This window comes from Diorhabda sublineata, chromosome 6, assembly GCF_026230105.1.
Source record: "Diorhabda sublineata isolate icDioSubl1.1 chromosome 6, icDioSubl1.1, whole genome shotgun sequence".
Taxonomy (NCBI): domain Eukaryota; kingdom Metazoa; phylum Arthropoda; class Insecta; order Coleoptera; family Chrysomelidae; genus Diorhabda; species Diorhabda sublineata.
This window is the reverse complement of record NC_079479.1, coordinates 12,361,838-12,385,352: the sequence shown is the minus strand read 5'-3', so window position 1 is coordinate 12,385,352 and position 23,515 is coordinate 12,361,838. Positions and strand designations below refer to the sequence as shown.

Here is a 23,515-nt window from a genome sequence, read left to right as displayed (position 1 = left end):
TAGATAAATATTTTTGGCTATAAATTGATCAAGTATATATTTATTTTTAGACACAAATATAAATTATTCAAAATTATTAAAAATGTCGTTTTACAAACATTAAAAATGTATTTTTCATTAATGAAGAAAAGTATATTAAAATGTAATTTGGATATGATTATCGTAGCCGCCTTCTTAGAAAACAATAATTATACTCATTAGTTAACCTACTTTTAAAATAAATGATAGCAGTTGAAATCGTTCCCTTCACCGACGACAGTCATTTGTTCATTTCACTGATAAAAATTAAACAATAAAATATTTTCATTTACAAGCTAGTTAATAATACATAAAATTGTTGCGAGTACATTTCCATTGAAGCAACATGTGTGCGTAGCATGCGTCGTTACGTTTTGTTGTTAGATGCCGCCAGAATTAGCCGAAGAATTTATTATTGTTCCTCTTGAGCTTCAAAATTCTGTTACAACAAAACAAACAGATACATTAACATAAATAGATAAAACGTTATCTTTTTATAAAAAGTTCATACTTTATTTTACCATGTGTTCAAATTTGACCCGGAGTGATCAAAAATGTATTTTTATACAAATTTTGAAACGATAAGCATCACCTTGATTTTTGACCGACTTTGATGCGAGTTTTTCGGCTGTGGCTCATTTTTTGAGGGCCATTTTGTGGTCACGTGACCAGTAATGATGGTTTTGATGTATATAGGGTCTTCAACATGTCTTTTCCAAATTCTAATTGACGTTGACAGTCTTCATACTCAAAACATATTGAGTCGATAGCAGATAATAGCAATACAATATTGTCCAGGAGTTTGTAAGGGTCAAAATGGTCCTCGTTGTGCAAGTGCTCCTTCCAGTATTTGAAACACCTTCAAGTTATTATTTTATTTTGGAAAGTAGGAAAAAATCACACGGCGCCATGTTTGACAATTATAAAGGTCATTAAAGTGTTGTTTTTGGTTAAAAATTCACGGGAAAGTAATAAAAGTAAACAGGGTGTATCATAGGGATTTAAAAGGATTGAATTAGTGGGAAAATGATGTTGAATTTGTATTGACCGATTGAGATTAGAACTTTCAAGTTTTCCCACTCTCGTCAAGCTTTTTTCCGTAATGGCCGGTAAGAATCCTTCCGTCGAGACGTTTGAGTCTAGTTTCTATGACACATCCCCTGCTATATGACAGTTTATTCCCATCCATTATAATTACTATTTATTTTAATTATAAATTCCCACAATTGGATGTTTATTTTTTATTTGCTGGTCTGTATATTTTCCATGTCATTTATTTTATTTCGTGTTGAGCATTATGGAAGGGGTCAAGGATAATGAAATTGCTCGTTGGCGTGGAAGCATTCCAATTATTCTCGAATTTATGACTAGAACTTTCGGAGTATTTTGCGATATCCTCGGATTATCAACATAGTCTCGTGAAGGATTTTATTTCGGGATATTGTTGGAGTTTAGAATTTGATGGCTTAAGCTATTAAAGTCAAGACCGTGTAAGCTCTATCATAATACCACAGAATAAGTGGCTTTTTATTGTTGCCTTGGGGTAATTTCCATTATCCGTTGTATATATATATAGGGTTTCCCTTTTAAGTTGAGGTATATAAATATTATTATTTGCGAAACCTTGAAAGTTGACTATTAAAAAAAATATGAATCGAATATTAACAGATTGTCGTAAAAAAATTGAATATTTCATAGTTGATTCAACACGTTGAGCTTACGTTTTATTTATTTTTGGAAAAACGTTAAATTAAATTAAAAAGTATCAGTTCCGAGATATGTAACCCATCCGATATTTATACCAGACAAACAGCTTAGACACGAAAAAAATTTTACGTTACAAATATAAAACCTGTTTCGAATCGAAAAAACGATTTTTTTGTTTATCCTTTTATTAGTTGGATAGTGGAATAATCTCGTAGAACCATGTCAGTTTTAATTTTTTTGGTACCGTTATTCATTTTTACAACAACCATTATAGGAATTACGCACTCTTTTAAGCTTAAATATAAATATGAGTTCTCAGTAATTAAATTAACTTAAACGTATTTTAGAATTATTTTACATCAACAGTTATACCAACTATTAAATAATTTTATAGTCTTGCTCCTGATAAATTGTTTTTCGGTAAACGTAATAGAGATTATATCTAAAGATAATTTTCGATACTTTTTTAAATGAAATTATCAAAATGGTTTATTGGAGAAAGACAAAGTTTAAATGTTTATACAAAATCGATATTCGATTTACATATGAATAACTGATAACTTATGAAAGATTGTCGATATAACCAATATTTAAATACATAATTGTTGATATTTTTTTATTCTTTAAACTAGAAATCTTTTCTTGTACGTCTAGCAAATCTAAAAAGCACTTATGACTAATAATTCTAAGGTCGACGTTTTAGTTAAATTTTATTATTTTATTTTGTGTTGGAAATGGAAAAAATTGAGTATCGAATTGCATTTAAATGTTTCTTTTTGAAAGGCAATACGTCAAGACAAATGAAAAAGGAAATAGACTTTGTGTACGCAGACTCTTTGCACTATCAATGACCAAAAACTACGATAATGTCATTTAATAATTTCACCAAATCATATTTACTTGATAATATCTCCAACTGAGTTACGTGTCTGGAAAGTTTCGAGGTTTAGACTTCAATCAATGAAATTCGCCATTGATTAAATTTTATAGTAAGTGTACTAGAGAATGTTTAGTTAAAACGATTGTTTTCGGAATTAAAAAAAAGTCGTAAAACATTCGCGGAATTAAATCTAGACGCTGAAGACAGAAAATTTTATGAATTTAAAAACCGCAATCTCCTTTTATGTTTGTCTTCGAAGTACTATCACTTTTAGTATGAATAATGCCCGGTTCAAATCCACAGATTCCCGCAAACGAAATAAACTTTGTAAAAAACCGTTTTTATAAAATTATTCTTAGTATAGTCTTCTACGATTCAAAATAATATTTTTTATTTTTTAAATATATACAAGAATGAATGAAAAAATGATATGATTGATATGAAATTAAATAGAAAACCTTGCTACCGCTTTTTATTGTATTTTTTTTAAATAATTGGAATTATTATTTCAACATGTACGAGGCTTGCCCAACGAATTTTTACAATGAAAAACAAGTATTGAATAATACATATTCTTTATGCCAAGAAGATGGTTAAAACCTGTTTTTTCAGCTCTTACTAGCCGTTTCTTGTCATCTGGAAGCATTTTCCAGACCCACATTGTACAAATCTTGGCATATCCATGTTGTGAATGCTGACATTTCACTGAGATCCCGAACTGTCACTCTTCCTCTTTCGCAACGTTGTACGTCCATCTTTGCGTACATTTTGCTCACTCTTACACTTTTTTTCATCCACATGACAGTTGGAAATAGTGAGAATGAAATGGACGACTACCAAAAATAAATTTTGTAGGCTGGGAATCAACATACAGTCCGAATACTGCCTAATAGCATCCCTAGCGTCCGCAGCTTCTTGGGAAACTTTAATTTGTAGACAACCCACGTATGTTGCTAAAGAAAATCTTTCATTTCGATAACTACTTGTTAATAACTGTCAGTAGATAATTTTCGATAGATACCGGAAAATTTCGAGATATTATACATTGTATCAATGATTTGAATTATAAAAAAATACTACATATTATTCGCGCTTTCAAGTCTGTCATTTCTCTTATGAGTATCAGATTAGATAAAAATTTGTACATACAAAAATACATCTTAGTTGCCAGGTGTAAAGAGTAACGAAATCATTTAATTGTAAAGTGAGATTCGACAATATTCGACTAAATGTTTCACGTGTCGCAAAATTCGCCGATTTTCAATAAAAATTGTACGAATATTTCGATTGATTCTCACAATTCGTTCGGTTCGAAAATTCGACCAACGGGATTATTGGCGAAATTAGGTGTGCCGTGTCAAAATGACAACCATTACGATTACGGTCGTTGTTTCGATTATTATCAAAACGGCGTTTACAACGTTTGTCGATTTGTCGAAGTTGGTGATATTGAAGATTTCATGTAAGTTGTATATAAACATAAATATCTATATAATCCTCTACATTTTGAACTAGGACGTCGTGTATATTCGCGTGCCGAAATCTTATTTCCAATCATTCCATGATTGGATGTTGTAACGCCTTTGAGTGATATTGGATTATTAGTTTGTTGGTCATCGTATGTGATCTGAAAATTACGTCATCTCTTTCCAATTTATCAGTATTTGGTTATTGCATCTTTTCAAATTAAAACCTTCATTCTTCTGCGTGTGAAGAAGAAGTAGCAACAGATGGTTTCAAAAAGACAAAAGGAAACAGCAAAGGAACTACCCGGAATCAACAAGTTTTGAAGTAGTATATTATTTCAAAAAATTTGTCATTATTTATTTATTGTTGAGGTTGTGGTGTTTGTCTTTGAAAAAAAAAAAAGAATCCGCTCAACAAAAAGAGACACTTCCTGTCGCGTCGGTTCGTTGAAACAAAACAGCATAAATATAAATGTTAATTAGTGACGTTCTGTCTCTTGTTATATCGAATCATCCTAAATGATATATTGAATGGATGTTAAACTCAACGTTTACAAGGCCGCTGCCCCATTTATAAATCTATGCGAGAATGGAAAATACGCGACGTACGAATTACATAACAATTATTCTGCGAATAATAAACAATTTATCAATTACAATCGACGAGCAAATTTTGGTTATTTCAAAGTTCACTATTCCAATTTAAAATCTGTCATGTTTCAATTTCTTCTTGATTATCTTTCCAACTCTCTAGTTTCTTTGTTATTTCATTATTCACATAATAACTTTTTTCCTTTTTCTCGCAAGTATTTTTTCATAATATAAATTAGAAGAATAGAAATATCTAATTTCGAATTATCTGTTGTTTTTGTGGACTTTGTAATTGTAATTTGTTACTCTAGATACTCACTGTATATTCAATTGATTAAATATTTGTCGAATCTTCTTATGAATTATCGCTATAATTACCAAATAAAAATTTGTATTTCTGTTCGATATTATGGATTGAAAATATTTGTTATAAGAAGCGAGTTGAATTCGAGTATTTTGACTATATAAAAAACTTTTAATTATTTTCAAAAAAAAAAAAATTTGGCAAATATAGATTGAAATAAAACAAAAAGGGTGCAATTTTTTTGAGAAACTTTTTTCTACTCCATTCACTGTATTCGAACGACTATGGATATCTACTAATTATTAGAAATATGAATAGAATTTCACTGTCGGTTTTTCAAAAAATATATAAACTAATATTATATATACCCATCCCTTGTGTGTGTGTGTTTTTTGTTTTCTTACTCTTTGACGTGATCTCTTACTTATTATTCTATACAATTTGACAAGTCCGGATCAAATTTGATCCCGTGATATCGTCAATACCCGAATGTTTTCATATTTAATCGATATCCTCAACATTTATGTCCACACTGTATATTTAATACTAATTTTCATTTAATAATTTCTCCGTGATATTTGCATTACTTTTTTAATATCCTTTTCGAATGTTTTGATCCATTTTTGCTGACCCGTGAAATTAAAACGTTCTATAATAACAATTAGTCTTTCATAAATAAATTATTGTAAAAAAATAAATCCTTGCAATTTTTATGTCTAGTCAATCATTTTGATATCTATCTATTATCTCTTCTTCGTTTGTTGTTTGTTAAACCGGTTACAATAATATCGATGTTGAATCTAATTACAGTCTTTCCATTTTTTTTATACCTAAAATGTATAATAACTATTGAAAATTATTAAAATGTTGTTGTGTCATTACTTTTGGCTACCTTGGTATATTTCAAAAATGGGGAGCGGCGAGTTTCTATTAAATTCGTCGTTAACGAGCACGTTACCGTCACAAGACCACAGCATTTCGAATCACATGATTTCAATAAATAGAAAGTACATAATTTATTTTGTAATATTTTTTTTATTTTGACTGACATCAGTTTAACGGTTAAAATTAATATCCACGTTGCCACGTATTGTTAATTTTTTATTTGTATACGTCGGGATTCGCTAATATTTGGAATTTTTCGATAGAAAGGCCTGGAAATTGACTTTTTTTTTTATTTTTTTCTCCCACTTAAAATGTTGTATTTCGTTTTTATTAATTTACGTGAATCTTTGTATTGTATTAAATTCCTCAACAAGCAAATCAATAACTCTTTTTGAGCGAGGAAGACAAATACTAAGTCTAAATTCGAAACATTCCCCCTTCAATTGACACCTGTCAGGTTTAGTAGATAGAGCAACGTAAAGATTCTATTACGTAGAGGACGAAAGCTCTATTCACATTTTCTCGAAGTGTGGGAGACTACGAAACTCCAGAGCATCACACCTGGGATGGTCTGAAAATAAAATATGAAGACATCTGGCAGTTAGAGCAGCCCCACATTACATAATATCTAAGAGGAGTGGTATTAATAGATTAGCTGTAAACACTGAGGATTCCAAGCGCGACAGCAAGAAAAGGAAACGCAACAAATCTTTGGGTCGCATTGAATTAAGATCTATTTTTAAATTTGCGGATTTTTTTGGTGTTTAGACTATAATTTAAAAAAAAAACATTGTTAATATTGATAGTCATTGTATTTTTACAGTTTCAATTAATCTTTTGATAAATATTTGATCATATCTTCAAGGCAAACTAACGATTATTTATAACAGCAAGTAAAATCAAATCGATTATCTAGATAAATAATCAGTTTAAATTAAATTTCAAATTATAATGAACGATACGGTATATACATAATCAACAATTTAAAATACCTACCGTGAAATAGGAAAAAACTTTACTAGAAATACGGATGGTAAACATTGTAACGTTTTCACTGCTCACAGCTTCCGTTACTTTCGTTGTTATAAACATTATGCGATATAAACCCACCAACTTCTTTTTGTAAATAATTTTCTTTATAAGATATTTTGCCATATTATCTTTGAGTAGAAATATTTACATATTATATTTCATACCTCTTTTGTAGTTTTGTATGTACTTGTTGGTGACATACTGGGTTCCAGGAATTTAAGTTATTTAGCACAGTTTAATTTGGCTTTTTGTTGTACTATTTTAATTTAAACAAATTGAATGTTTGGTTTATTTTCTTTTGAAGTTAAGTCTTGGTCTAAAGGAGGCAATCATTATTCGAAATTTGCCAGACGTGGTATAATTGGTTGCAGAATTATGTTGCTTGTAAGAGCAAAGTTGCTTCCTCTTTTATAAAAACAAAAGATCTTACTTTCCTTTTTAACGAAGGGAACTTGTATCTATTTCTTCTTGGAAGTCAATTAACAATTTAATATTCCTTTTGAAATATATTTTATTTTTTCACCTCTGAATTATCTTATTTTCAAATAATTTATATAGTAAAAACGGAATTTCAAATCGATTCGTATTACATTTATAAAACGTACCGACGAAACCGGTACATGATTATAACCAGATTTTTTCTACATAGATACAACGCAAACGAAACACCGAAAAATATTTATAGAATTGACCCCGTTTTATAGAAGATCAACATACTTTTCCAAAAAAAAAAATAACAAAATCCATCGTAACAGTAAAAAATATATTTACGAGTTGTGTGAATTATGCACAATATAATTTGTTGTTGATTACGTTCATAATAAAAATAACCAAAACAGTTTTATACAGGAAGTTACCGCTACAATGGTCGCTTCCTGAAAATTAGATCTGTGGCGTACAAAAAATTACATTAGTAAAAATTCCTAACCTCCAATTTTATGCAATATTTTGTGATCGGTTTAAAAATGGAAATAACTAAGTTAAGTAAACAAAAAAAGTGGTCGGTGGATCACAAGCTGCTGTCTTGTTTTCGGAACCTAATTGACAGGTTTGTTACTAAATCAAAAATAACTAGATTTTTCCCTAGAATTGCAACAATAACTTTTACTACTATTATTTTGAAATATAATAAAATTCTATGACGAACCTTTGGGTTTCTTTCATAAGTTACCATTATAAATAATTGCAAAATACTATTGACGTATAAATAACTAAATATTAATGATAGGTTTTAAATTAGTTCTCATATTATTATAAGACATTAGAGAATCGTGACACGGTCATTTTTAGAGTATTTGTTATATGAACTGCAACGAGATTTGCGTAATTCTCATTAGAATTGTAAATTAATGTAAATTCCTTAATCTGTTGACAAACAAATCAACGATGTTAGACTCAATAAAATAGCATTTAATAGTTTTATCGTTGATTGATTGTTAAAATTCAATAACAGATTGTTGACGTGTCTACCAACGACTATAAATGTCTTCGGTCAAGATATATTTTTTGTTGGACATAATATTAATAATCTGATTCTCTTAAATAAATAAACCCGTCAAGTTATTATAGCACTTTTTTTAGTAATCTCTTTTTGGCGATAAATACTAATTAGTTTAAATGTTTTTGATTGTTTTGTGTGACGTCAATAAGCCGTCATTACGACATAATTTAGATGGACCTTCTACGCTTAAAATATACACACTTTAGATAAAATTTAAAATAAACTGGAGGTTTTATTTCGATCTACATCTTTTTTAAAACACATTTTGTATTTACAAGTTAATATGTGAACATTCAGTCGTAATTAAAAAAATATAATATGGATCTCTTTATTTTGTAAATATTTTTTGAAAAAGTCGAATCATATATTTCTAGTTGTAGTAAACGTGACAAGAATTTTTTTATTTAATAAACTATTAATGACGAAAGAATCGACAAGATGTACACATCATTATTTGTGTAATGAATGCTAAGTATACTTTTGTTCGTCATAATATGTTTGTACAGGGTAATTCTATATACTCTTCATTCTTTCTTTGGTTAGGCTTCAAAAAAAAATTCATTTTACTCACTACTTTATAGGGATGATATCTCCGATCTAATAACACCTTGTTTGAAATTCTGGACGTCTTCAGGTCACGTCCAGTAGGTTTTGCAAAAACTATTCTTGGCGGGATTGTGACAGACAGGTCAGTGGTATTGTCAGTAAAACCGAGTCCTTTCTTCTATGCTTCAAGCTGTATAAGAGTCTAGCATCTTCAGAGTATGCTTGGGAGCCGAGTTTCAACCGTGCTAGTAATCTATATATGGACGAATCTGGACCTTGTCCAGATTAGAAGCAGTTGCGGTGTATATTCAGTCTCTTGAAAAGTAGGTATACGGCTTATGTGTGTCCTTGAAGTTGGTTTTTTCAACGTTATCGTCTTGATATCCTCAATTTGCAGATATTCTCGTATAAATTTGATCTCTTAGGCTTCCTCCTTTAATATTTCCCAATATTTTCATCTCTGCTGTTCTTATATACGTAAAAACATTTTGAAATGAAATTGGAAAATTCTTTAAACTAATCGCTTAACAAAAACCGGTTTTTGAATTTTTTGAAGGTACGAATGGAAAGGTGAATCGTTTTGTAGAATTAAAAATATTTAATATTAATTCGACGTAGTGTTATTTACTTACACATTACCAATTGGTAGAATTAATGAGATTTACATTGTGTTTATAATTTATAATCGAAACCACATCCTATCAGGATATTCGGAATATTTAAATAAACAAATGTTTATATTTTATATTGAATCGGAGACGGTAACAAGATCGTGTGACGTGATATCGAAAGAGGTTCTTCCATATCGGAAATCTAACAAAGCGGTTTATATAACAGCGTCGTATCAGGTAGTCTGAAACCAGTCGTATTATTATTTTGTCTATAGGTATATCGGTATGAATGGGTCAATTTTTTCTAGACTGAAAATAATTGTTTAAACAGAGTTTTAAACACAATTTCTTTGAAAATTATTTTTGATGCCCGTGCTTCATAGTTCTAGATCTTTTTTATTCTTTTGTTAATATTAAAATATGTATATTGTTTGTCTAAATCGCTCGTTATTCAATTCTCTTTTGATAATTGACTTTAGTAATTTACAACTTGAAATTTGAAATCTTAAAAAAGGTTTACTACCAATTTTGAGTTGATAATTCCACGGGGTCTTTTTCATATTTTAAACAAACATTATTCAAAACTTGATTGGAGTTATTGGTAATTGTGACATTGCATTCTTTTTCTATTTACTTGATTGAATTCATCCAGATCCATTTCATTTCGATTTATTTATTATATCTTACTTATCTATATTGTAAATTTTATTTCAATAGTAATGATTTTTTTCAAAAATAACTTCGCGTCTGTGTGTATTATAAACCGTTACTAAAAAAATGATTACATTATGTTTTCAAAACATTCGAAATATGTGCGGAATTAAAGGCGAAATCAATAAATTTTAATATCTAAGCAATCGTGTATCGAAATTGTAACATAGATACGGGGGGTGATAAAAACTTGTAATGTATTTGTTAATTTTTAATGGATTTTCACGATATTGGAATTGAATCGCACTGGTTAGAAAATGTGCCATAATAAATCTGATATTATATGAGCCACACCTATATTAAACTAAATTAATTTTTTGGCCTCGCAGAATCTGTCACCGCATTAAACATTCTTCTCTTCTACTACTTATTCACTATTATTTAATGTTGGAGATTTCATTTATTTTCGTAGACTTCTCTGTCCACAGCTGTGTGAACCAGATCTCTTATATTTCTCTTCTTCTTTCTTTTATGTTCCCCAGCAAAGACATTTGATGTCTCCAAACTCCCCGCTTACATACACGATTTTTTTATTTTATAATATAGTCCATAAAAATGTAAGAAAATCGAAAAACTTTCTGTTATATGATATCAATTTGTTATAGGAACAATGAAAAACGAAAAGAGAAATCTCGAAATGCCGCCCGTTGTCGGAGATCAAAAGAAACAGAACTCTATTACGATTTGGCTAGTGCTTTGCCTTTTACGACAGAACAAATTTCACAATTGGATAAAGCTTCTGTAATGCGATTGGCCATTTCTTATCTGAAAATTAGAAATGTCCTCGGAGCCGGTAAGTTGTTATACAAATTACTTTTTTTCATTACATTTCTTTTTCTAATAATTATTGTACCACAAACTAATGAGGTCTTCTCCGATGAAAAATAATTTTTAACATTCTATCAGGTCTAAAGGGTTTTTCTTTTTGAATATTCTTCTATTATTATGAATTTCTGTTTTTTCTTTCGTGTATATATACCAAGGTGTAATTATTACCATTCTTAGTATTTTTGTAATCCATATATACAAGGAGTTTATTATCTCTAGGTATTTTTTAGTTGATTTTGGTGCTATATTTTCTAAGTATGAAGTTAGACCATATTGGTCTCATTGTTCTTGGTGGTTCTGTAGTATGTTAGTTGCCTCCTCTGCATCTGAAGACTGAGGAATTTTTTGAACTGGACACCTTTTTTCACGTATTTTCTAACTATCAAGATTCAATTTGTGGAATCGATCAAATTTTTTGTTTATATATAAAACCTTGCAATTTATTTTTAATCACAGTTTGAATAATCAATTTGTTTGTTTAGTACCGGAGTTTGATGCTTTGGACGAAGACGAAGAAAACGAAAATATGGACAGTTCAACATTTCTGAAAACCCTAGACGGTTTCGTCATGATTTTATCGGAAGAAGGAGACTTTATTTACGTATCTGAAAACGTTAACGAGTATTTGGGAATTAATCAGGTAAATATTTTATTTCATTTTTCCAATACACAATTTCCGCAAAATTTAATAGAAATGAAAATTGTTAAAAAAAATAATAGATTAAAATACCAAGATCGTTAAATAAATTTCAACTATTATTAGATGCTTTATCATAAAGTTTGTAATAAACTTATGTATCATTGATATTAGATTAAAATTATTTGGAGTGGTATTTGAAAATTATAATTATACAAACGAGAAATATCGCGACGAAAAAAATTATCACAACACTTTATTAAAGAGTAACGTTCAATTGATTACTCATCATAAATCATTTTTCGAATCTTTGAATAATTTCAGAAAAATTTGATCTCAAAAGTAGATTTTATTTAGTTAGTCTCTTCTAGGTTAACTGAAAGTTAGATTAGATCCTAACGAATAACGTTGAACTATATGTTAATAATTTGTATTTCAACTTGTAATTATTATTATTATTATTTTAGATTGATCTGATGGGGCAAAATGTATATGAATACAGTCATCCCTGCGATCACGAAGAAATCAAAGAAATTTTGTCCGGCAAAGTTGTCGAAGACGAAGCGAATTTGAACAAATCCCTATTCGTCAGAATGAAATGTACGCTTACAAATAAAGGAAGATCTGTCACTTTGAAATCTGCTGTATACAAAGTGAGTTTATTTATATTTTAAACCGTTTACCTTCATTTTATTGTACTTAAAATTTTCTTTGATTCATCCTCGTCTTTTTATTGTTTCAAGTTGAAAATTAAATGAAGTGTGGTTAGAAAGTTTGTTGAATGGTATTAGAAAAGAAACAACGGAGAAGATATAAGTAAATTGGATTTTGGATTTCCAACAGTTTTGGGCCTTTTGTTTCCTTTTGAAATCTTGATAGTATCAGGTCTAATCCCATATATGCCCATTCTGCTTTCTGATTGTTTGATAGGTTGTATCTGGAACACGTCTAAGTCTTCAATGAAATTTTAGCGGAAGTTATGTTCTCTAATGCTCAATTCAAACGCCATCAATCAGAGTTTCAGTCGTCGTTCTCTTGTTATGTCTGGCTTTCTACATGTGTACCAGTTGTAAACATTTTTTAAAAATTTGTAACGGAACTTGATATCTACTTATCACCCAATTTTATTTTTCATACTGATTACTTTCCACATAATAGTCACGCAGCTTCTTGCTTGGTGGCACTTCATTAAATGAAGAATATTTTTATTTTATATTTATTTTTTCCGTAAGAGAAATAGTTAATTTTTGATTAGGTTTTTGGAGAATATTCTAGTTGACAGAAGAAAAAATTTAGTAAATTCACTTTATTTGTCATATATCTTTTATAAAAGTTTTCCTATTCGTTACGCTGATCTGTTTATTTTATTTTTTCATTTTCAATATGTATTTATATTTTTTAGGTAATTCATTGTACCGGTCACGTAATGAAATATCGAAATTTAGATAAAGACCATGAAGATGCATCTGAAATGAAGAGTTGTTTCATTTCGGTAAATCAACCGATTCCGCATCCTTCCAATATCGAGTCTCCTCTTCCAAAACAAACGTTTTTAACGAAACACAGTTTGGATATGAAATTTACGCACGCCGACGATGATTTGTAAGTATATTATCAAAAATCCCTGTCATTGTGAATTTTTTTATTTACTTCGTACATTCCTCCCAAAAATCATTTGCAATTCTAAATATTTTTCGAATTTTCAGCATGAAGGAACTCTTAGGATACGAACCAACGGATCTTTTGGGAAAATCGGCTTACGAATTCCATCATGCTTTAGACAGCGATGCCATATTGTCTTCATATAAATGCCGTAAGTGTCGTTTTGTCGTTTAATTAATATGTATCTATTAGATAAATGTTATTAAGATGATAAATAATTCATCATTTCTAATTTGTATTTTAGTATTTTCGAAAGGGCAGTGTCAAACGGGCCAGTATCGTTTCTTGGGAAAATCCGGCGGTTACGTCTGGTTAGTGACGCAAGCTACTTTGATCCATGACAAAAATTACAAACCGCAGAGCGTCGTATGCGTTAATTACGTCATAAGGTAAGTGTTTGCACATATATTTTTTCTCCGTTCTATTCAATTGTTCCAAGCACTAGACATTATTAACTATTGGTATATTCTTAAAGTGGTCATTGAAAGAGAAAATATGTTGGACGGATAACTTCCAATAGAGAGAACTTGTTATAAACCCCCACCGATTCGTTTACTTACAATTTCCATTTCATAGAAATTAAACCCAAAAGTGTGGATGTTTATAATTTTTACAAATTTCATCTTATAATTTTATTGTTATATGAACAACTTCTTCTGTTATCTTCTGAAGTTGTTATCAAAAAGCTTCAACAAAGACAACTCTAAAATATTCTGAAATTCGAAAACGAAAAAAATCTTAGGGTACTAATTATAAAAACTATAGAAACCCATAATATTCAACTGAAAATTGATAGTTTCATTAATTAATTATCATTCATATACTTCTACATACTCGTTATGAATTTTCCTCATTAAATGAAAATTGTAGGCGCTCACATCTAATTTCATTGTTTTTAATAGAAATGATTATTGAAGTTTTGGCTCTTATCCAAAATATTTTCTGACATTGACAAAAATTTAATTGAAATAAGATAATGAAAATTTCATTTTCCAAGTGTAAAAAGGTAATTAATAGTTTTATCTATTTATTTATAAAATGTTGATCAAATTGCTGTTTCATCATTTTTTTACATCTTTATAGTTTTTCCAACTTTGCATTTTTCTCTTTATATCTATTTTGTCTTGATGTCTAATTTTTGAGAAATATATATGGTATATAATTATATATGGTGAATGAAGTATTTAGGATCTCTGGCGTATCCTTTTTATTTTGATGATATAAGGTAATATGAGGTTTAAATAATTGATACAATCAAAATCAAAGGTTTCTGTAAAATTTTTTTGGGCTCATATAATTTACAAGGTATTAAAAGAATGGGGTTACGTTTGAAATGTTATAAAAAAATTATATACCATATGTGAACGAGAACTTTCTCATATTTTATCAATCATGTATGATCCAATATTAAAATTAATATTTCAATTATCTAAAATAGAAAAAAAATTACTAAGTCAGTATTGTCAATGTCACATAATAGTTTGATCCACAACAGAAATGAAGGAAAAACTTTAATATTTCGACCCAGAATCCATAATGAATGAATTAATGTGAACATTTTTATATTCTAATTATATGGGTTTGTGCAGTGAGTTCTATTGAGTATCGTATATACAAGGTGTTCCATATAAGATTCGTTCTTTAGGGAAGCTCAAAATATGACGATTGGGGGTAATTTATCTCTATATCAAGTTGCGTCCCTGACGAGTTACAGGGTTTCAAAGTATGAACTTGAAAAGAGCTAATTTGGTACACTGTGGGCTGACCTAGCCTTAAAATTTCACACAAGTTTTTTATCTGTCGGTTGATTTTCATGTCAAGGATAATTTTATTCTAAAACTCTTTTTTTCTTGTAATTTTTCATAAAACTTTGTCATTTTCTTGAAAAATATTTGAACAATTTTATTTAAACAGTTGAGCCCTCGTTTGAGACCTTGTAACTCCTCAGAAATGCAACTTGATATAGAGGTATATTACCCCCGATCGTTATATTTTGGGCTCTCTATACCTCCTCTGCTCTGTATCATTTCTTATGACAGCCAACCTCTTTTCCATAATTTTATCAAATTTTTCCTATTAAATAAATCATTCTTTTCTCTGATTAATTATAATAATATATAGGGCTCACGCCAGCATGGCGACATAGCAACAATTGTCGCCAAATCATCAAGAAATGTCGCCAAAATCATACACATTTTTAAAAAAACCTGTTTTATATTTACTGTGCTGTTTTTGCATAAAAGAATTTATATATGCCGCAAAAATATGTATAAAAGTATGTGTAGCATGCATATGTTAATTTTTTTACTTTTGTCTACCACGTTATATTTTTGGACCACTAAATCATAACTTAGGTGGTCCTTTTGGACCACTAAATTTTCATTGCTTGTGTGAACCCTAATAATATAATAGTTGATTTAAAGTTGTAGCTAAAGAGAAAGGTATGGAAGCCTCAAGCTCAAGTATGCCCGAAAAGCCATTGAAAAGAGAGAAAGAAAATCGGTATACTACTTTCTATCTATCTCTATTCTGAACGGATGGACATGACGGCCGACTATTTTCATACTAATATTTAGTAGAAAGGGATAGGGAATGGTAAAACGATGTTCTTTCTCTGTCTTCCAATAGAATAATTCCAATTACATATCGTTCGCTCGCTTTCTCTCTCTCTCTCTCTCTCTCTATCTCTCTCTATCTATCTTCAATATTTACTTTCAGTTTTCTTATCTACCTTAATCTATAGTCACTGCACCCGATGTAAATATATATGGTTATAAACATTTTCTTTTGACAGAAAATGTTATCATGTTTAAGGTGCTTATAATTTCCACAATTTATTTGTTTGTTATATTTTATATTATTACGATGTACTCAAAATAAACCCCTTAGAAAATAATTGTATTAGTTCATGTTCATTGTGTATTTTTCTTATTTCCTCTTTATATATGCTTTTCGTGATTTTCGTTAAACTGGAAACCATTTCTTCAACGCTTAGCAATGTCTTACAAATACATTCTCTTAACAGTTATTTGAAAAGGACAAAGTTTCAGGATGTTTTTAGTCAAAAGTAAATCAAACTATCTCAATATAATCCGTTAATATTGGATTTTAAGGTTAGTTATGATTTATTTTAATTAACAATATTTATACATCTTAAGAACCTGCTTATTTTTGGATAGCAGATAAAAGAATAGAAGACAGAAGCGTACGTATGTTATTTATTTCTGAGACGTCCTGTACAGGTTGTTTCTCAACATTCAATTCATATTACTATTCAAATCTTTTTTACACGCCACTGTTTTCGGCGTCCAAAACAAACAATTGTCAGGACGCCCCTGTTTTAATATCTACCTGGTATTTGTGGGTGGTTACTATTTAAAGGGGGACTTGATGCAAAGCCCCTTACCTGAATTGTGACTATTTTCAAATACTTTCTGTAACATGTGCCCCCCCTTTATTCATTAACTACTACGCACGCTTCTGTCATATTATTTATGTTTTTATAATTTACAACAACATAAATCATAAAAATATGGAGATATTACAAATATCTTCATATTTTTATGATTAACAACAACAACCCCCCTTTTCCCTTCAATGATACGCCATGATGACATTTCTTCGTTGCCTTTTTGAAACAACTTCAAAAAAGCGTCTTGAACAAATGGTTATGAACCAAAGTTGGCCCTTCATGGGGTCAACCGGTTCGCGGCTCCAGACGTGGAGGAGACCCGTGGAAAGGATCCTACACGTCTAGTTCTTGCCTCGAATCGGCCGGAGGAGGGGATTCGAAATACCCTGGAATCGGAGCGGCTTTTTGTTAACTTTTTAACTGATAAAAGATTGCAAATGTAGCGCGCCCTAGCAGACAAACGCTGAACTAAATAGTATTTTTCAAGAGCGCCCTCTGGGGGATAAACGATGAATTAATTAGTTCAGCGGTTTTACGCCAGGGGGCGTATTTTTTCCCAAGAGCGCCCTCTGGGGGATAAACGATTAACTAATTAGTTCAGCAGTTGTCCGCCAGGGGGCGTATTTTTTCCAAGAGCGCCATCTGGGGGAGAAACTATTAACTAATTAGTTCAACGGTTGGTCACCAGGGGGCGTTAAAATAGTTCATTGCTAGCCTTGAAAAGGGCTTTTTTTATGGCGACACAATCCTCTCCTCTTCTCATGTTCGTTATGGCGACACTCCTCTTCTCATGTAACGTCGTCCATCTATCCTGAAAAAAATTACCTAGATAATACCTGGAAAATTTCCAATAAATTTGGAAATTTCTTTTTATGATAATACTTTGTTTATCAAATGGATCAAACATTTTCCAAGTTATAGTTACAAATTTCATTATTTTCGCTGAGGTTATTAAGTTTAATGAAAACTTTCATTTTAATAATCTTTAATTTTTTAATAATGTACTAAAATCATTTCGAGAGGTCTACCTGTTAGTAAATTAACGTTCAAGTTCAAAGTATGCATCAGAAAACCCTGTAAAATTTGAACACAAATCTTCAGATATTTGAGTAGTCAGTGATACAAAAGGCCATTGACACGTTTGTATTTAAGTGGGTTTCGAAATGTCATAATTTCTCGACAACTCATAAGTAGACTTTGTTTTAATACGGACATTTCTAAAAAATTGTCGTCTACCGTTGTTGCATGTTTTCTGGGTCATTTTACTAATTTACTTTCAGCCGACTTTGTTGTCAGATTTCTTTCTATTAAATTATTAAAAATTATACAAAACAAACTAGTTTATTAATTTAATCTTAATATACATACTATTATTTGAAAGTGTAACAGGATAAACTCCTACGCTCCAACGCTCTATCACAGAGAGATCTCAAAAAATGATTCATTTTGATATAGGAATACGAACCGTGTTACGGGGGCCTAATTGCTGAGATATAGGGTGTTCAAAATTTTAAATCAAAATCAAATATTTGCCTTTTGCAGATATACGAGGCATATTTTTTAAGTAAGTACCGTTTTGCGATTCCGCCGCCGCAACCCTAAGGTCGGCCTTCCGCACATGCGCGCTGGTTACCTACATCTCTTGTCTACGCACTGACGCCATTACAGTCTGATTCTTCATTGTTTACGTTGTTTACTGAGTGTTTAAGATGCCTCCGACAATCGTGAGTCCCGTCGATTATGAAGTACGGGCTGTTATACGATTTCTTAGTGCTAAAGGCGTAAAACCGATCTATATTCATCGTGAATGATCTGTGAAGTTTACGGACAAAACATTATGAGTTATGGAATGGTAAGGAAATGGTTGAGAGCATTTGAAGATGGCCGCACAAATGTGCATGATGAAGAAACGGAGTGGGTGTCCTTCGGTCGTTAATGAAGATTTGGTGCAGAAAGTGGACGAAAAGGTGAGAGAAAACAGACACTTTACAATTTCATCATTTTGCGACTACTTTCCTCAATATTCTCGTAGTGTTTTGTATCGCATTGCGACCGAGAACTTTAAATACCGGAAATTGTGTTCACGTTGGGTTCCAAAAATGTTGACGGATTTGCACAAAACCCAACGTTTAGGCAGTGCATTGACTTTTCTTGAGCGGTACCACAATGAAGGTGAATATTTTTTAGACCAAATTGTTACTGGTGACGAAACATGGGTGGCCTACGTCACACCAGAATCGAATCCCTGGAATGGCGACATTCATCATCACCAAAAAAGGGAAGTTTAAGCAAACAATTTCTGCCCGGAAAATCATGTGCACAGTTTTTTGGGACAGAAAAGGAGTATTGCTAGTGGAGTTTCGGCCTCGTAATGAGACAATCAATGCAGCGTCTTATTGTGAGACATTGAACAATCTGCGTCGTGCAATCCAGAACAAAAGACGTGGCAAGTTGAGTAAGGGTATCGTTTTGCTGCATGACAATGCCCGTCCACATGTGGCTAATCGGACCAAAGGTCTCATCAAATCTTTTCAGTGGGAAACTCTAGATCATCCTCCCTATATCCCTGATCTGGCGCCCAGCGACTGCCATTTGTTCCTGCACTTGAAGAAACACCTGGGCGGTCAGCGTCTTCAAGACGATAACGAAGTCAAAACAGTTGTGATGCAGTGGTTAACAAGTCAGGCGGCAGAATTTTATGAGGAGGGTATTCAAAAACTGGTGCCACGTTATGACAAGTGCCTCAATATTCACGGAAATTATGTAGAAAAGTAGATTAAGGTACATGCTTTCATGTAAAAATAAAATTATTGCGATATCTTTGCACTCCTTTTTTTAATTCCAAAACGGTACTTACTTAAAAAATATGCCTCGTACAATGGCTTGTTGTACCTAAATAAATAAGACATTTTAAACAACTGCTCCAAAGGTTTGGACTTTATTTGTTACATTTTTAACGTTCCTAATTTACTGATCACTCAAATATCTGAAGATTTGTCTTCAAATTTCACAGGATTTTCTGATGCATACTTTGAATTTGAACGTTAATTTACCAACAGGTAGACCTCTCGTTATGTTACTATGTTACTATAACTTGGAAATTATGTTTGATCCATTTGATAACGAATGTCATATCATAAACGGTTTCCGCGGTCAGGATTACGAACAAAACGATTACTACACGTTCACTGGTTGAACCTGGTTGGAATTTTGAATATTCTCAACGTTTCGGCTCCTACTTTAAAGCAATTGTCAAGAGAGGGGTGAGGGTAGGGTGGTCATGTCATTGGTTATTGATAAGAAGTGATCCTTGGTCTCAATCTGCCTACTTCCGCAACGATTCGCCTTTTTTTTGGTCGATTCCATTGCCTCAACCTGTCGCCGACTGAATAAAAGCTGTGGAAAAGTTGAAACAGGAACGTCGAGAATTTAAAATAATACAACGAGGTTCAACCTACATAATATATATAAACGACATTGTGAAACGGTTTATAGAATTTTTTAGATAGACAACGATACAAAATGTTTTTCCATTTTACTTTATATACAATAATTCCATGATTAGAAAAACAAAAAATTAAAATAAAAGCTCTGGTTTCAATATACAAAGATTGATAAATAAAATACAATTTCGACATTTTTATTCAGAATATTTGTCCAAATTTACATAACCCCATATTTCCCAATACAAACATTCATTATTTAAAGGCATATAAAAAATATTTTACAATAATTGTTAATTTATTATGAAAGCTGTCATTTTGTACAGTGTTATATTGCAAGTGACTAAGTAGATATATACATATATATTCGCCATGTATGGAAAAAATAAAGAAATAAAAATATTTTGTCCTACAAAATATTACCGGTACTCTAAGAACTGGGAAGATATTTATCTAAGTTAAAGTATTTGATTTTTTTTCAAGAAATGACCTTGATTATTCCTATAAAAGTGCAATGAATCATTGAATAATGTAGTAAAGTAATGCTTAACAATGTTATATTTTTGTAATTAGGAAATACGAGATTATTCATAATTGCAAGAATATGCAGATTAAAAATGTAAAAAAAGGTATTTTGTTGGACACTTCATGAATCTTAAATTGGATCAGTTGAAATAACGAAACTACAATAATTTGCAACGTTTTGTTATATAAAAAAATTGATCAAAAGAAATGGGGGTTTAAATATACCGAGACTCCGCTTCCTACATTCTCAATCCGCTTTGTTTAAAAATGTTTTTATAGAAAAAAAGTGCAAATAAGAATCAAAAATTGAAAATACCTGAGAGAATTCATTTAAAATGTGAAATGCCCGTGCACTGTGATATAGAATCGAGAAAGTATTGTTAGATTTCATAAACTGGTTCGAAAGATATAAGTATTATTATTAGATACTAAAAATCTCTTGTTGCAAATTTAGGCTGTCGTTAATGAATCAGAACTATGTCCACAACAGATGGACTTTAATTCCTATACCAAAAAAGACACGTTATATACACCTGGTACTGATTTTAAAACGGCGTAACGAAGCAAAATCGGAAGCATCATTGAAATATACGGCCTGATTCATTTGGCTACAATTAATGAACCTATTGAAAACTTGTGACAATAACTAACAATGTACCGAACGCTTCGAAATAAACTGAACGGTTTTTACAACCCAGCCCTGCGCGCCCGATTATAGCTTCATTTGGATTTGGACAGCAGTCACTATAAAACAAACTCCATTAAAATTCAACCATCTCATAATCCTACAACCCAAAATTATTTTTACAAACAGTTCCAAGATGCTGAATTATATGCAAAATATGCAGCTACTCGTATCGATAATATTTCAGATGAATATAATTTTACTCACAGATCCTCTTGGCTCAAGTCAACGCGGAGTTTTTCTTTGGATAACCTCCTTCATTAGAATAAGGCAAGAGTTGGATAAAAAGGCTACCAATACTGCTCGGGCGAATATCATACAACAATAATGATCGGTGCTATCCAGAAATCGTAAAGACGAAATTCTTCTAATGGGGTTTGCTTGGAAAAAACGCGATACTAAACTCAAACCCGAATGTGTAAACTGTAAACTGAAAATTAACTGAAAAAGACTAAATCGCACACGTTCTATTGTTAGGTGCACAAAGAAAACAGTATCTCTTAGTCTTAGGATCTAATTACGACATTACCAACCTTTTTCTGAAATATTTCTTATCATAAATTAAATACTCAAAAATGGAATACCCGTTTTAACTTGGTATTAGGGATTTACGACATAAACATAACAGGCGGAGAATGTTTTTACGGTTATTTCAAATTCAAATAAGTCCGTTTCTCGATGGCGTCGATTTGTAAATCGCAAATTATGGGTGGCTACTCTCAGCTTATGTAACACTATTTAATAGATGAAAGTATTAATAAAAGCTTATTGATGGAAGTCGGCCAAGTAATAAATAAAAAGAAGTATAACGTTATCAAAAATATCTGAAATACAATTTTATAATATACCTAGCAGAAAATTACTAATTCATATCAACATGTATAGTTTGTATAAAGGAAATATTCCAGACCTAACCGAAATTTGTTGATAAAATAAGTAGGAACGTTAAAAAATGAATTTGAATCGAGAAATGATTAGATTTATTTTAGAAGAAAGTTTCCATTCTATTGATATATAGTTTTATTAAATATGTTCATTATAAGGGGCATAATAATATAAAAAAAAATCTATATTTCTTTTAACGTTTCGTCTAATCGCTCGACTTTATTATGAAGTGCTGTTGGAAAAAAAATTGGGTTCATATAGGTTAATCGATATAAAATGTGAGTAGTTTATCGTATTGAAAAACAAACAGTTTTGATTTGAAATATTGTATTAATAGTCTTGAACTGGCTAAACATACAATCAATGAGTATTTCATAAATATAAATTATTATAAAAAAGAAACTCGTAACTCGTCAAGAAAAATTAAAACTTTCGAACTAATACCCACCCTTTTAAAATATAACAATAAATGTTGTATTTAAACGATATTCTTAAATACAACATTTACTGTATTATTTTTCAATGTTTTGTATTGGAAATAACATTCTCAAAGACTTATTATTTTTTTTTAAATTTTGGAATCGTGAAGGTTTTCTATTATTATCCTATGTCACGGAAACCGACTATTTTTACAAAATAATTTCGGTAATGGGCCAATTTGCGAGATTGGTGATGTTGGTAGAATTTTATAAAACACCAAATTTGTTGTAGGAGAATTTGAAATTGGTAATAAAGTTGAAATGTTTTTTATTATATAAAACATTGTTGTTTAATCGGAATCATTTAGGCATATGTACTTACGAATCTATTTAAATGGAACGGAACGATAATATGGATGACAAAGAGGTTGAAAATTAATTAAATGTAACATTAAGTGAGAAGGAAAGAATTAGAGGAGTTCCTTCTAAACTCCGGATCGACTTTCCCTTTCTAAATTGCGTGCTGGGTATCGATCTTGAAAATAGCCTCCCTTTGTAGTAGCCGAAATTCGCATGCCCGACCTTGACAACCACCAATCGGTGAAAAGGTCTTTCAAATTTCAACCAAATAATATTACCAGTCACGTGGATTAAAGTTATTTTCCTCAGAGTGGTGGAAAGAATAGGTGGTGTTTTCTACAAGAATCTTTGTGCGATAAATTAAATTTAATCTGATGAAAATAAAAAATGGGTAAACATTGGATTTA

At 30.9% G+C, this 23,515-nt stretch overlaps 1 protein-coding gene across 2 annotated transcripts in view; it reads left to right on the top strand.

Annotated features, from left to right (window-relative positions):
* Positions 1-23,515, top strand: part of LOC130446046 (hypoxia-inducible factor 1-alpha-like) — a 39,422-nt gene that overhangs the window by 2,089 nt on the left and 13,818 nt on the right. The window contains exons 1-7 of one of the 2 annotated variants that reach the window (XM_056782052.1): positions 3,768-4,067; positions 10,858-11,045; positions 11,563-11,720; positions 12,185-12,370; positions 13,120-13,319; positions 13,424-13,530; positions 13,624-13,768. In XM_056782052.1, coding sequence (XP_056638030.1) covers positions 3,835-4,067; positions 10,858-11,045; positions 11,563-11,720; positions 12,185-12,370; positions 13,120-13,319; positions 13,424-13,530; positions 13,624-13,768 — 1,217 coding nt within the window. In that variant the 5' untranslated portion in view covers positions 3,768-3,834. Of the gene's footprint in view, positions 1-3,767; positions 4,068-10,857; positions 11,046-11,562; positions 11,721-12,184; positions 12,371-13,119; positions 13,320-13,423; positions 13,531-13,623; positions 13,769-23,515 lie in introns of those variants that run through there. The other variant, XM_056782053.1, reaches the window with a different exon arrangement.